The 15,078-nt window shown below is 40.1% G+C and overlaps 2 protein-coding genes across 2 annotated transcripts; both read left to right on the forward strand.

The window, feature by feature from the left end:
* The first annotated feature begins 372 nt into the window (after positions 1-372).
* On the forward strand, positions 373-13,766 carry LOC140155315 (kelch-like protein 15). The gene is made up of 5 exons (XM_072178106.1): positions 373-464; positions 7,555-7,813; positions 8,497-8,885; positions 10,187-10,447; positions 11,899-13,766. The coding sequence occupies exons 2-5, from the start codon at positions 7,570-7,572 to the stop codon at positions 12,850-12,852; spliced, it is 1,848 nt and encodes a 615-aa protein (XP_072034207.1). The 5' UTR covers positions 373-464; positions 7,555-7,569; the 3' UTR covers positions 12,853-13,766.
* Positions 2,828-4,003, forward strand: LOC140154472 (uncharacterized). The gene has a single exon (XM_072177040.1). It carries the CDS (start codon positions 2,828-2,830, stop codon positions 4,001-4,003), a length of 1,176 nt encoding a protein of 391 aa, XP_072033141.1.
* Positions 13,767-15,078: the final 1,312 nt, after the last annotated feature.

A 15,078-nucleotide genomic window follows, 5' to 3' on the forward strand; every position in this document is an offset into this window, starting at 1 on the left:
TTATGAAGATATAGGGTCGATGACACTGTGGGGGGTGACAAGAAAAATATTATGCCCCCCGTAATGCCGCCACTGAATGTGTACCGTATGTGAATTCTGAATGCTCTTCTGCCAAAATTGCTCCCCCACTTTTGGCCATGTCAAAAGATCTTTCCTCCCACCTCCCTTTTCTCTAGTAGGCAAAGTTTTTTTCTTCCATATTTTCCCCAGCCCATGCCCTCCCCACCTTCTCGTGGCAATCAAATGGTGCGCCCCTAATAAAAGCATTGAGTTTGCTGATAAAAAAAAACACCCCTCTGCATGAAATGTAGAAGTCCAGTTTACTATACGACGAGCTGCTGAAGATTTAGTTTCTCTTCCGGTATATTTTTGTAGTAGATAGCGGGAGAATTTATTATAATAACACTCCACTGAAATCTTTTATACTTGAATATTGATGACACACTCAGATCACAGACAGACAGGTAAAGTGAATAAGCGGGCCAAAATCAAAAGAAAAATATGTAGCCTAACACCGTGTATAGAGGCCGTCAGCGTGACGTCATATGCCGCCATCTTGGTACACGCTGTAATGGTCGTTCGATCTCCATGCGTGAGCAGCAAGATCACCGCGTTGAGGCGCGAAAACAGCTGCGTGCCAAGCTGCGCCCTGCGCGTAGTGTCCGACGCATGAACACACAGATCATTTGTACCCACAAGATGGCGAAAGGCTGACGGCCTCTATCTATTGTCCGTATTCGGTCGGTCCGTGCCACGTCACTTCCGGTTGATGATGCGACTCACGGTCGAGTGAAAACATTCGATTTTTGTTGATGATTTCTGTCATTGGTGTTATGTAAATTTCGATCGCAAATAGTCAGTGGAATCAAACAACCGTTTCTAAGTCTTCAGAGTGGAAGAAACTTACTTGATTTACCGTTCATACATACTCGCTATATAACGGCGCTGTGATTGAGTCGAGAGCCGGGCATAAACAGCGTTTATGCCCGGGGGCCCGGATGTGCGATCTCGGGGTAATGAAAACGAAGGAAATTCATCGTTTTTTATGATGTTCCTTGTTATATTTTGTTATTATTTTAATGAAATAAGAATCACAAAATGTTCTGGTATGTAGGAACGGGTTCATTCATATATTTTCATGACTAAGCGGTTGTTTATGCCCTCGGGCCGCAAGCGGCCCCTCGGGCATAAACAACCGCTTAGTCATGAAAATATATGAATGAACCCCTAATTTATATACTGACAAACTTAAAATTAAATTCAATGGTCGAGTGTCGTTTTTTCCGAAATTGAGGGTCACTCCAGCAACACCGCTATGTAGCCTCCTTCACAGCCGGTTTCTGTTGTTCACAACAAACCGTGAGCCACATGCAGTTTGGGCCCGAGACTAGAGATAGCCCGGATGTCCGACCGACAGAATAAATAATAAGCTTAGACTAGTTAAAGTAACAGGAGTTTCACTTTCAGACATGTCATGTCAGACAGAGTGGACATGATGCATGACAGACTTAAAGGAGTATTTCGTGATCCTAGCATCCTCTTTTTATGACATTTTTCAGTACATATCCACGAAAAATGCATATTCCCAAAATTTCAGTTGATTCCGATTTTGCGTTTGCGAGTTATGCATGATTATGTGTATTACACTGCTCCATACAATACAGACGTTGTAATTTCGTTCTGGTGCACCAGAACGAAATTCAAATTTCATGACATCTTTGCTAACCGAATTAATCTGCAAGAAATATTTTGTACATAAACATTATGTAGCCAGACGTATTCCAGTGATATAAAAATCTCAACTTTTTTTGAGAAAAGTGGGGGGATGAGGCTGTGGATCACGAAATGCCCTTTTAAGGTACCCGGTACTAATTTCGAGGAGCATAACAAACACCAAATTGGTGTCGTATGACATTTGACATGCATGCATTCTTTTGTCGAGAGTTGACATGGTCTTTTAATTCATGCCGAGTGTCCTTGGCAGACTTGACTATGCTTCAGTGGTCATGAAAGGATTCAATAGATAACCTCTGCCCCACTAATCCCCAGCTATTGTCTGAAATTGCTCCTCGGAAGATATATCATAACAACTCAGTCCTCAAATGATAGTCATATAACGACCAAAAGATAAATGACTGACTATCATTGAGGACAGAGTTCCGCAGTCTAGATGCATGAATGATCTTCTGAGTTTTTGTCAATCAGAGAAGAATGGCACTTGTTTACATTTTAAGAGCGTGCAGCGCGTAAACACGGAAGTGGGGTTCTGATTGGCTGAATCATGAATCAATCGTCTGACAATCATAGCAACAGACCAATAATGTGATTGACCAATTGTGCATGAAATCGTTAGTCGGCGCAGGTATGAGTAGGCAGAAGAAAGGGAGACTTTGTTGCAGAGCAATGTCGAAGAAGCAGAGAATGACCTTTGCCCGCACAGGCAACCTTGTTTGTAGAGATGCAGTGTTAATCGTGCTGTATATCTTGTGCTGGTTTTTCCCGTAGGGTGCTTCTTTACAACCTCCTTAAGGGCTGACATCCCTATTTCTGCATAGTTTGTCGCTAAAAGTTATAAGGATAAGCCTCGAAATGGGAACGGATTCAACGACGATTTAACTCTGGAAACGCCCAACGACTACGATTAAGGAATGTGAATTTATGGCTGTTAAACATCAGAGGTCTAAGATCAAACATTGGACAGCTGCAGGCAAGGATCCAGCTCGCTCCACCTTCTTCAAAGCCAGATCTAATTTTGATTACTGAATCAAAACTTGACAGCTCTGTGCCAGATGATAGCTCACATATCAACATCAATGGCTATTCTCACATGCGTAGAGACAGGAGCGATGACAGTGGTTGGGGCGGTTGTCTTATCTATTACAAAAATGGCTTTCCTATAGTGCGAGAAACCAACCTAGAACCAAAGTTATATGAGCTGATGGTGTTTTCCATACAATCTGAAAGTGGAACTGTGCTACTTTCGTTGGTGTACTGCCCTAAAAATAAAATAAAAGGATCACTTGCATGGTATGATAAAAACCTAGACCGCCTGCTATCCAAAACGAAGGCCAACATCTGCATCCTAGCTGGTGATTTTAACTGTCACCATCAGGAATGGCTTGGCAGCAGATCTCCAACTGATGAAGAAGGCAGGATTGCACTAAATCTGTGTAATTCTCACGGACTGACTCAAATTGTCAATGGACCAACCCACCAACTGGGAAATCGTCTTGACCTCATCATGACTGATGCACCAAACCTATTCACACCAAATGAGATTGAGTGCAACGTGGGTACCTCAGACCACTTCCTTGTCAAAACTGCCTTAGAGGTGTCTCCTCTCTCTGAACCATCCCTCCAAGACATGTATGGATGTACAAAAAAAGCTGATTGGGACAACTTAAGAAATGACCTGGCTGCCGTCAGGTGGAATGAGCTTTTGACAAAAGAAGACCCGGAGACTGCTTGCTCTAACATCACAAGTGCCATCCAGACAGCGATGCACAGCAATATCCCACAAAAGACTGTTCGTTCTTTTGTCAATCATCCTGAGTGGTGGAATGAGGAGTGTGATGAGGCTTTAAAGAAGAAAACTGGCAAATGGAGGAGATGGAAGGCGCTTCAAACACCTGAGTCTCGCCTAGAATATAATCAGGCATCGAAACACCTACACCTCTATTTCCCGAAGGCTATATCCTCCCACAAAATACGGGTGCGAGAGAAGATGACTACTGAACTGAAAACAGGGTCAAAGAGCTGGTGGTGGACAGCACGCAGCCTAGCTGGGAAGGGTGGAAAGTCTGAAATTCCAGTACTGAAGGCAAATGGAAATACACACATCTCTTCAGAAGACAAGGCAGAATGTTTATCTTCCCTTTTCTGTGAAAAATCTACCATCCCTGAAGAAGACAACAACAAAAGTATCCCAGAGTTGCACACTAGGACTTCCTCCATCTGCTCAAGGTCGTGTTCTGGCCCAGCAAAGTTAAGAAAGAGTTACTGAAGCTAGATATCAACAAAGCTTCTGGCCCAGATGATGTTCCTGCTCTTGTCCTGAAGATGGCGGCTCCTGAACTTGCTACTCCACTCGCCGCCTCTTTCAATTATGTTTTGACAAAGGTTACATGCCAGCTCAGTGGAAGTGTGCGCATGTCATCCCATGCTACAAGAAGGGTGATAAACATACACCTGGAAACTACAGGCCCATCTCACTGCTGTGTATTATGTCAAAAGTGATGGAGAAGCTCGTTAGTAAGAAAATGTGGAAACACCTGGATGAACATCATCTGATCTCCCCTCGGCAGTTTGGTTTCAGGGCTGGTCACTCTACATCAGATGCTTTAACATATGTCTCGCAATGTCTTGCCAACTCACTCAACAACAGAGAAGAAGCACGGGTCGTCTGCCTTGACATCAGCAGAGCTTTTGACCGTGTGTGGCACACTGGTCTGCTTGAGAAACTTTCTGCACTAGGGTTTTCAGGTTCTCGTCATGCTTGGCTGACAGACTATCTCAAAGATAGATCACTGAAGGTCGTCCTGAATGGGAGGGAGTCTGGATCGAAAAAAAATCAATGCTGGGGTACCCCAGGGCTCCATACTAGGCCCTCTCCTGTTTATCATCTTCATTGACGACATCTCACAAGATCTGAACAATCAGTCCATCTTGTACGCAGATGATGCTACCATTATGTCCTTCATCAAATCCAGAGAAGATAGACTTCCTGCTGCAGCATCTCTCAACCGGGATTTGGCCAAGATCGAAACATGGGCTAAGACATGGAATGTCCTGTTTGGTACTGCCAAATGTAAAACCACTACCATCTCCAACCGAAGAGATGCTGATGGCAACCATCCACCACTTCACTTTTTTGGTGTAACTCTTGAAGAAGCTGAAAGCGTGGACCTTCTAGGTCTTACATTGAATAACAACTTGTCCTGGAACCAAGTAGTCACCAAAATGTCAAAGACAGCCGGTCAGCGACTGGGACTCCTCAGAAGAGCTTCGCCCTATATTCTACCTGCACAGAGAGCCATCATCTACAAGGCCATGATACGATCAAAAATGGAATATGCCAGCAGTGCTTGGACTGGTGCAACTCCCACCTCACTAGCTCAGCTTGACTCCATCCAAAATAGAGCTAAGCGTGTCATTGGTCTGCCAACAAATGAGTATGAAGATCATCGTATTCAGCCATTGAGCCACCGTGAGGGCAGTTGGAGCAGCCACCCTCTTCCATCGTATGTTTTACAAGGAGGCCCCTGAGTTGTTATGCCAGCTGATGCCAGACATCCATGTCCATGACCCCAGGTTGCGACGGTCTGTGAGATCCCATGACCTAGCAGTGGAAGTCCCAAGATCAAACCTTGTCAGCCATGAAAGATCATTTCTACCATCTACAGCCCAATTATGGAATTCTCTACCTGCCCAAATTCCAGCCATTAGATCGAGGGCCAGCTTTAGCAGGGAGGTTAATCGCTTTCTGGGTGCATCCTCGTCAGCAGCTTCTAAATGATTTATTTGTCTCTGCTGTTAATGCCCAGTTATGCCATGTTGTAAAAAAAAAAAAAAAAGATCGGTGCACTTAAAGTGAACACCAAGCTCCGCATATGTCGCTCAGTAACAGGTCACTCCTGTCAATCTGAGCAAGGGAGTGCTGTTCTTCCAGTGTAGAATAAGAATTTGGGTTATTTGGTATTTTGGTAGCTTTTTTGTACTACAGTAACTCCTTTTGGATTTCTCAAAAGTTAATTTTTTTATTACTTCCGTGGTCCAGGTACGCGCTGGTGAATTGCGATCGCGTAGAAGTGACAAGAGGTCGTCTATTATACGTGCCGCGCCCGCGCCGACAACCGAAACATTAACAAATATGGAGCCCAATAACTCTCCTCACACTCACACGGGCACGAGGCCTATAAAGTTTGCTCGGCTAGTTACATGTATATTAAGGTCGAAAAATAGCGCACTGCTTACGCTATAACTGGGAATTTCAATTGAATGAACACAGCTGCACAACAGCGTGACTAACGCCCGCAAACACTTGAGTGATGAAGGCTCGCATGTGCGTGACACAGAACTTCAGAAGTTATCTGACCATGCCAACTCACTTATGATTGGTTAGTATTTTAATTACTGTATCCAAGGTCATTTGTTCATGCTGTAGTTTGAAATACATGATATACGGAAGCTGTGTTCATTCAATTGAAATTCAAAAGATGAGGTACATGTAAAGTGATGAGGTAAAGTGGAGGGATGATATTGTCAATCAGGTTACCCACCTTTAAATGTGTGCGAAAATTATGGTTTTAATCGCTAGGAGGGGGCGCAGAATCGATGCTGAATTAGTCAATTCGGCGCCCTAATAAGGGTGGCACCTAGTCTGAATAATCAGACCCAGAACAAAATATTAATTTCTGACATGATCGTGTACTGGGTCTGAACTGTTTCCATATGAAATCTTGATGGCAAATTGGACAATAGAAGCACATGGTTCTATGTGACAGCTTTTTAATCCATATTCAGGTTACGTGAATCACGCTAGTGTGGACCATCCTTCTGATACTTGAGTGTTTGGACAAGCGGAACGGTTTTTTGTCTACCTCTCACGATTTTGGGGGTCCATCGCGATTTTGGTGGTCCATCGTGAATTTTGAGAATTTTGCCAAACACACTACTTTTCAATGTAAATTCACCAATATTCCATTTGATACAGGCCCAGCGCCTGTTTACGTGAGTCCAGACCAGCACTATATCCTCCCCGGAAGCCCTTCCATGATATGCAAATGTCCGATTTTTTCCATGACGTGTTACCATGTGTGGTAGTTAATTCTTTACATCGATCGTATGTATGAGTGACGTCATTAATCATATGCATAATTGATTGAGCGAAGAAGGGAAGGATATAAGTCACAGAGCGCACGCGAGATATACGAATCAGTTCATGACAAAAACAACATTTGTGCTCAAACAAGTGCTCAAACAGTCTCTGCCTTTAAAACAGGCCTCAAAACCCACCTGTTTCCGCAAACATAATTTTGCTTGCTTCATTTTTCTTTTGTTTTTCAATTGTTTCTTGTATATTTTTTGCATATGTTTTGGTTTTTCACGCTGTGATCTTTTGAAATGGCGTGTAACAAAAGCTCTCATGTATGTATGTATGTATGTATGGACGCCAAAAAAGTACAGTTATGCATTAAAATGTTTATTGTACAGTACAGTAGTAGCTTTTCACATAAAATTTGCATTGTTCACATAATGTATCAACTTCATGGAGAGAAAAACATCGGACTAGCACGTGTGAAATAGGTGCAGAATTCGCATACTTGATTTACTTGAATTGCGTGCGACTTCATCAATGGATACAAAAGTGGTGGAAAACGATTTTCGCTTTTTGACTTGAATTTTCGCGCATTTTCGCGCTTTATAAAAAACCGGCCGCGCATTTTGCCTTTTTAAATCGCGCGAAACTCCGGTGCCTAGCGTAATAGTACGGCACTGGGTGGCACCCAGGGCACTCATGATATTTCATCAATGAAACCTTATTCTTATTTTCAGCTCACTACAACCATCATGACATCATCAAAGAAACTCAGTAATGAGATTGTTTACCTGCAGGATAAAACCTGGAAAACAGACCTCATGTCAGGACTGAATGACTTGCGTAAAGAGAAAGTCATGTGTGATATCACCATCAAGATTGGAGATGATAGTTACCTTGCTCACAAGGTGGTGCTTGGAGTACACTGTGGATATTTCAAGGCTATGTACACCTCTGGATGCAAGGAAACAAAGAGCTCAGAAGTGACACTACAAGGTATGTTCAGTGGTGGTGCCGGGGAGGGGGGGGGGGCAAAGGTCCCCCAGTCAGAATTCTTACCCAATAAAAACCCAAAATTTCCACTTTTTGTAGCAATTTTGCACAAAATTAGCTTACTTTGCCCCCCCCCTGAATAAAAATTTGTGTTTTTAATGGTGATTGTACAATGTGGGCTTTTTGTTCTCTTTTTGTGTTTTAAAGCTAGAATATTACAATTACCGTAACCATCGGCAATAAGCCCACCCCCTATTTTGAGAATATTCTAAAAACAAGGGTACACTCTGGTATATAACTCCCAGCAGTAATTTTGGCCAAGTTTTTTTAATCAAATCAATGAGTTGCTCTCATATAGAAAAATAAAAAACATATCAGTTACAAATTGACATTCCATACTTCAAACATCAACATAGATGGCAGTCATACATGAATGTTAAACAAATTGGGAAGATTGTGGTTTTTTTTTAATTCAAGTACTACTGTCTGTTCAATTAGCTTAGATTCTTGTTTTTTTAAATTCAAGTACTAGCCTCTCTGGTTATAAGCACATCTCCATTTTTGCATTTTTAAATTACCCATCTACAGGAGTGGGCTTATACAGAGAGGTTACATTACATACAATGTAGATTATAAAGTAACAAAACATATAAACAAATATAACATTGATTTATTTGATATCACAGAAGGAAGCAGTTCGGCTTTTGGATCTTTGCTGAGATATGCCTACACCGGAAATATCCGGTTATGTTCAGCCACTATATTGGACACCTTGTCACTGGCCTGCTACTTACAGTTCCCAAAAGCAGTTGATATGTGTGTTGAATACATACAAGACTTATGTAAACGCAAACTATTATCAATAGAGACTATCATGGCAGTGTCCGATTTTGATGAGCAACATGACTTTGCACGATTGGCTGAATTGACCTTTGCTGCTAATGATTATCTAGTCCACAACTTTCTGGAGTTTACCAAGATGGACTGTTTCCTGCAACTGCAGTCCGCAGAGTGCATTGTGAGGTTCCTACAGAGCCCTAGCATAGCAAAACTTCAAAGCAAAAATGAAGGAGAGGTTTGTATAGTGAAATAAATAATGAATATATATATAGATGACTTGACCTCAACAAAGGCAAGGGACTGGTATATCAATATGCTTGAGTGAATCCCATGCAACCACTACACTATTCAATGCCCTTATTGTGATGTGGCGGTAGTTTAAATAACATGGGCCCTAAACAAAATATGATTGATGCGTGCGCATCAACTCATCTATGTAATATAAATCGTCGGGTGCATTACATACTGACAAATCTGATCAATTGGGTAAAACCATAGTAACAGATGTTGCGATTTCACAAAAAATGGTTATTCAATAATGACGGATAACTTTGGCAATCTATTACATTACAGTATGTGAGATGTATAACATTTTAACATTTTGAAAATAACTTTCACATGTCTACTTTTAATAGACATAAAAACTGAACATTAAGTTTATAATCTAATCTATATGCCCAATCATTGTTTTCCTGATGCCCATTTCTTGATGAATTTGCGATCAACATCCATGTAAAACGCCCCGGGTTTCAACATCCGTCACTTTGTAATGCACCCGACGGTATGTAAGATCCAAGTTTATGCCAACTTTAAAAGCACATATGGTCGCATGACACAAATAGGTCACCCAAAAATGGAGGAGCCGTAACATGAAAATGCTTTCTACACACTTCAAGTTTGGTTCCCGGGGTTTGGTTCATTCTAAAAGTATACCATAATACTTACTGTAGAAAGTTTGGTGTCATTTTGTAGATAATCATGTTCTTTGTCAAATACGAAAACTCCCAAATCAATTGGACAACTACTTTGAGATTTATAATTCAACATGTAAGATGTGGCAATGGAGAAGCCGGACAGGTGAGCACTATAGGGTTGTGCACAAAATTGTGAAAATATGGCAAACATCAAACCTTTGTATCTTAAAAAGTACAATTAGCATGGACCGCAAATTGTATATCATCCTAGATTGTAGATCTACCAGTCATTGTAGATCAACTATAAAAAAAGGTGTAACTAATAAATTGCCAAAATAAATGCTAATTAAGACAAGTTTTTCCTATATGTTACTGTACATATTTTTTGAAATTTGGGTGAAAATCAGTAAAAAAGTAAAATCAGGTTGGCAAAAGTATATAAATATGTATGTCTTCATGGTACACTCAAGTAAACTTCATGAACAATTGAATATGATGGGAGGAAAATTTCATGTTTCACAGAATGAGTGAGCAACAGGCTAGTAATGCACCTGATCATTTCTGTCAGACAAAATGTGTATTTTTTGTGTGATTTTCTTCACCTTATTTTTGTATTACGCAGATTCTAGATGCAGTACTAGCCTGGCTGAAGCATGACTGGCCCAAGCGTAAAGTAGATGCTATGAAGCTCCTCAGAGAAGTGCGTCTTGGTCTTGTCCCGAAAGAACATCTGCACCGCAAAATCACAGAATTCAATATGATGCCAGAGGTCACAAAGTTGTTAAGAGCAGTGGCAGACTTATTGGAAGATGTTGGTGACCAACACCCTCTGACGCTTGCTAGAGAGTACCCAAAGCTGTGTGCTACAAGAACTCAAGTGACGGTAAGTAACTTTAATTTGGTTAAGGGCTCAGATAGCGATGTTTTCACATATTTTTTGTGAGACATCTGACACACCAAATTGCATTTTGAATACAAGGAATGTCCTGATATCAAATAATTTTGATTATTATCATGATATGTACTTACAGTTTATGTAGCTGGGATGAAAAGCTGTCAATCATGAAAATTTTGACCTTTCATATTGAACTTACATTTTTTTCTCAAACAACTAAAATTGTAGGTCTTCAATACAAAAGTCAAAATTTTCACTTAATGGTCGGATGGTATAAAGTTAACTTCGAGGACAGTTAAATGTCAAAAATTTCAGTGTTTGCAAATTTCAAAAAACTTGCAACTTGCAATGTGTTCCTGTTACAAACCCCTATTACATTTTTGAGACTTACGACGTGTCATAAGTGTAGTGTATTTAAAAGATGTTGTACATTGCTATGTTTTGTCCATGAAGTGTCAATCCTAGCGTCAGCCAGGACATGGCAGCTGTTGATGCTCTTATTTTGAAGTTTCAATGCAGTGAAGTTTTTAGTTCAAGGCTTTTATCAGATTCTGTACACGAATCCGACTTGACACATTCCTACACCTCACTGGCGGCCCTAGCTGGGGGCCTTCCATCCATTTTACGTGATGCCAGTATCACAGGCGTGCAGCGTTTACCGCTCCCGTGACGCGACGCAAGTGCTATGCCCTCTGTTGTGCTCACAATAGTGGGCGTCTTGGATCGCAATCCAAACGAACTAAGCTAGTTTGGTGCGGATGGCCCCCAGCTATGGCCAACTTAATCCTGACCATCACTTGGCTCGTCGGATTCGTCTGTAGTCTTCTCAGGCTAGCCCAAGTCAACAGGTGAATCAATACCACTCCTTTAATATATTTATATTGCCTAATGTAAAAATAAATCTTAATTCTTGTAATGGAATTTTACAGGTATCATTTGATTCTTGTCAAATCATGTACAGTTTAGAGTAGACTTTGAAAGATTACGAGGGTCAAGTTTGAATCTCACAAATGGAGAGAATCTTTGTGAAAATCAATTTGCAGATCCGATATTCTAATCTAGAGTGGCAAGTTTTCTGTGTCACGGAAAAACTGACAAATTCGCAGAATTTAAGAAAAAAACGGAAAACACAGAAATTCATGGAAAACATGTTTTTTTCCCTGAGAAAAATAAAAATGAAGAAATAATAATGAGATGTGAGGTTGAAATAATGAAAATGAAGTCTGTTTTCAAAGATATCAGGCTTTAAACAACTAAAAAGACAATGCAAGTAACTTCTTTTTACCCGAATGTGAACACGGAATTGAAATTAAATTTAGTATCTAAAACCATGCACGGAAAATCACGGAATTCTGTGTTTTTTACTGTTTTAAATCACGGAAAACTTGCCACTCTATTCTAATCCTGTATTGCATTTTCTGTAATTTGAATTCTTTCAGGCACCTCTGGTTGCGTATGGAGAAAATGCAAGTTGGTACTATGACAAGGTTAAGAAAGATTGGGTACGAGTGCCCTTCTGTGGCCCGCAAATTAATGGTAAACGCCATTCCACCATTGACCATACTTTGCTGGTTGCCAATGAGGATCTGTACTCAGCAGGTGGTTTGTATCGGACCGATAAGTCAGGATGGAGGGAAATTAAGACAAAAAACTTTTCAGTATATAGTCCACGCCTGAATGATTGGACAGGACTGGAGAATATGAAAGTTGCACGGTCATGGTGCACATTGGTGGCATTGGATGATTACATCTATGCTATTGGTGGTGTAAATGAGGCGTCTGTGGAGCGATATAGTTTCAAGAGTGGTAAGTGGTCTGAACCAGGCGAGATTGCTCCGTTGCCAGTGCAAAGAACATGTAGAAGTATGTCTGCTGTAGGGTTTGAGGGACGAATCCTTGTGTATGCTAACCCAGGGTTTTATCTGTATGACCCAAAAAGCAATATGTGGTATGATCAAAAGTTGCTGGGAGGAGTCATTTCATCACAAGCCAAACCAAATAAGAAGAAGCTTATTCCTTTGCTTATGGTGCACAACAGCCAGTGTTTCTTGGTGTCTTACACACATATACATGTAGTGAATGAATCAGATGTACTGATGACCAAGCCAGTAGTGACTCTACTGTCGTTCAGCACTTCTGACCTCCGTGCCAAAACAGACATTGTTGATATAACATCTATCCAGTCACAGAAACTTGTACCTCTCAATAGTTCTGGTGCTTTCATCATCGATGATGAGGTGTTTGTTAGCGTCAACGGTTGTGTACACAACACAGGGATCTTTGTTGAGGAGTCACAGACAGAGATGGTGAACCTGGATGAGTGGGAAAAACTTACAGGAAGACGAACTTTTGTCAGTTATACATTTGACAAGCTCTGTTTACGCAAGAAATAATGCAGTTGTAAGAGAACCTGACAAATGTAATCATAATAATGCCAGCGATTAATAGTGCCTGGTCAGTGGTCATGAATGGGGAATGTTCTTGCATAAATTAGTCTCAAGGTAAGTAATTCAAACATTTGACCTTGTGTCAGGTTATGTGAACGAGGCGAGGTCAAAAACAAGTGTGTGATTTAATTCAATGGGCATTATTTTATTTAACTCTATAATATAAAGTGTAGTGTTGATTAAATAAGTTGATTATAAATATATTCTGGTCCAGATGTGTACTGTTAAACTTGTAATAGGCAAGATACTGGATTTATGTAGAATGACCAGTGTTAATGCACACTGGGTACACATATCAAAAGTGTATCAAATTTCAGCCAGGGTGTTTTATATATCTATAAAATCATTCAAAAATTTGACACCATGGCAGGTTATGTGAATGAGGTGAGGTCAAAAACAAGTGTGTGATTCAATTCAATGGGCATTATTTTATTTAACTCTATAAAAGTCTAATGTTTATTGAACAAGTTGATTATTCTGGTCCAGATGTGTACTGTTGAAATTACTGGATTTATGTAGAATGATCAGTGTTAATGCACACTGGGTACACAGTGTTGGATACACAGCACCTACCTACGCCAAACAAACTTTGCATGCAGTGTGACTGGAGCACCCTGAGAGTTAACTGCTAGTGAAGGTTGGGGCTTTGGATCAACCCAAACGAATCATGTTTGCCTATTTCAAGTTGAACTATATTAAGTATATAATTGTAAGAAATAAAGAAGAACAGTTTAGCAACTCAAAAAGTTACAATTAAACAAGACAACAGGATATGTGTAGCTCCATTACATACTTAATTTTATAGAATTTATTGAATTGTACTAATATATTTATGTACCATATGTATGCAGGATACATATGTGATGTAGTCTGAATGATCAGTCTGAACTCGGAAATATTGATTTTGAGATATAGCCATACAGTGGAAATACTTTCTTTTGCTTCCTGCTGTTTTGGAAACTTTACCTTTGGAACTAGTTGTTTAATTTCAATGGAGTTTTCTGCAAAATCCTGATCTGTAAATGCTTTTTACTATCCTATAAGAAACTGAAAATTTCTGAGTTACGACTGATTTTGCTTGATCACATCACATATTGTATTAATTAAAGGTGAATGTTGCTTAATTGTTTAAATATATTTGACTTATGCTGACTTTGCTCACCATGGCAGGGTCATTATCTCATAAAAATCCAAACGTGAGTAGTGCCTTTGACAGATATGAAATTTATATGTATTTACAAAGTTGTTTTTTAACCGATCAAAATTTCTTCCAACTGTATCTTATTTTTACTGTACATACATTCTTACTGTATGTTTTATACATAATTGTATATTCAACTATATTTTATAAAATCCTTTAATTATATGAGACGGTTAACTTATATTATAAAGATGTATTTATTTACTGTTTTGTAAGATAAGTATTGTATTATCTTGGTGTAGGTTATTCATCCAGTAGTTCAAAACATTATTTTGTAAATTAAATCTAACACTGAAACTAAACAATTCGCTTGGCTATGTTGCGTCCGAAAATATCAGATTGATGATGGTGTGACATCAGACAGCGAGGAGGAGCCTGCCATTCACAAAGGGGGACTCCGTTTCCAGTTGTCACATGCATGGGACCCGGCATTGCGAGACATTCCTCAACGTCTGATGTCACAACATCAGAGGTCACACCATCATCAATCGGATGCCTGATGAAGTCCGATGTTTTCGGATGCAACATAGCAATGTGAGTTGCAAATTTTAGTTCCAGTTTTAGATTTGATTTATAAAATAATATTAATATTGTATGTATCCCTTGGGGCCCAGGGGCTGGTACACGGAACAAGGTTGTAGACATGTGACAGCATAGGCATAGATCCCCCCAATATCTTGCCAGGGGGATGTTCCATACAATCACCCCCCCCCCAATGTTGATGCCTGAATATAGGTTTCTGACCATAGTTGCCCATTTTAGCCCCCAAAGTGCACATATTTCATCAGTTTAGCTTCAAAGTAGCAAAATTTTTCGCGAGCATTTGTACCATAAACTTATTCTGTCGCCAAAAGGTGCTGAATTCACTATACTTCAAGAATTTCCCCCCCCCATCCCCCATGTCAAAAAGAAATCTACGCCACTGTACGACAGTCGTATGTTGTCCATGAACAGAATATTATTTTAATTGA

This window comes from Amphiura filiformis, chromosome 6, assembly GCF_039555335.1.
Source record: "Amphiura filiformis chromosome 6, Afil_fr2py, whole genome shotgun sequence".
Classification (NCBI taxonomy): Eukaryota; Metazoa; Echinodermata; class Ophiuroidea; order Amphilepidida; family Amphiuridae; genus Amphiura; species Amphiura filiformis.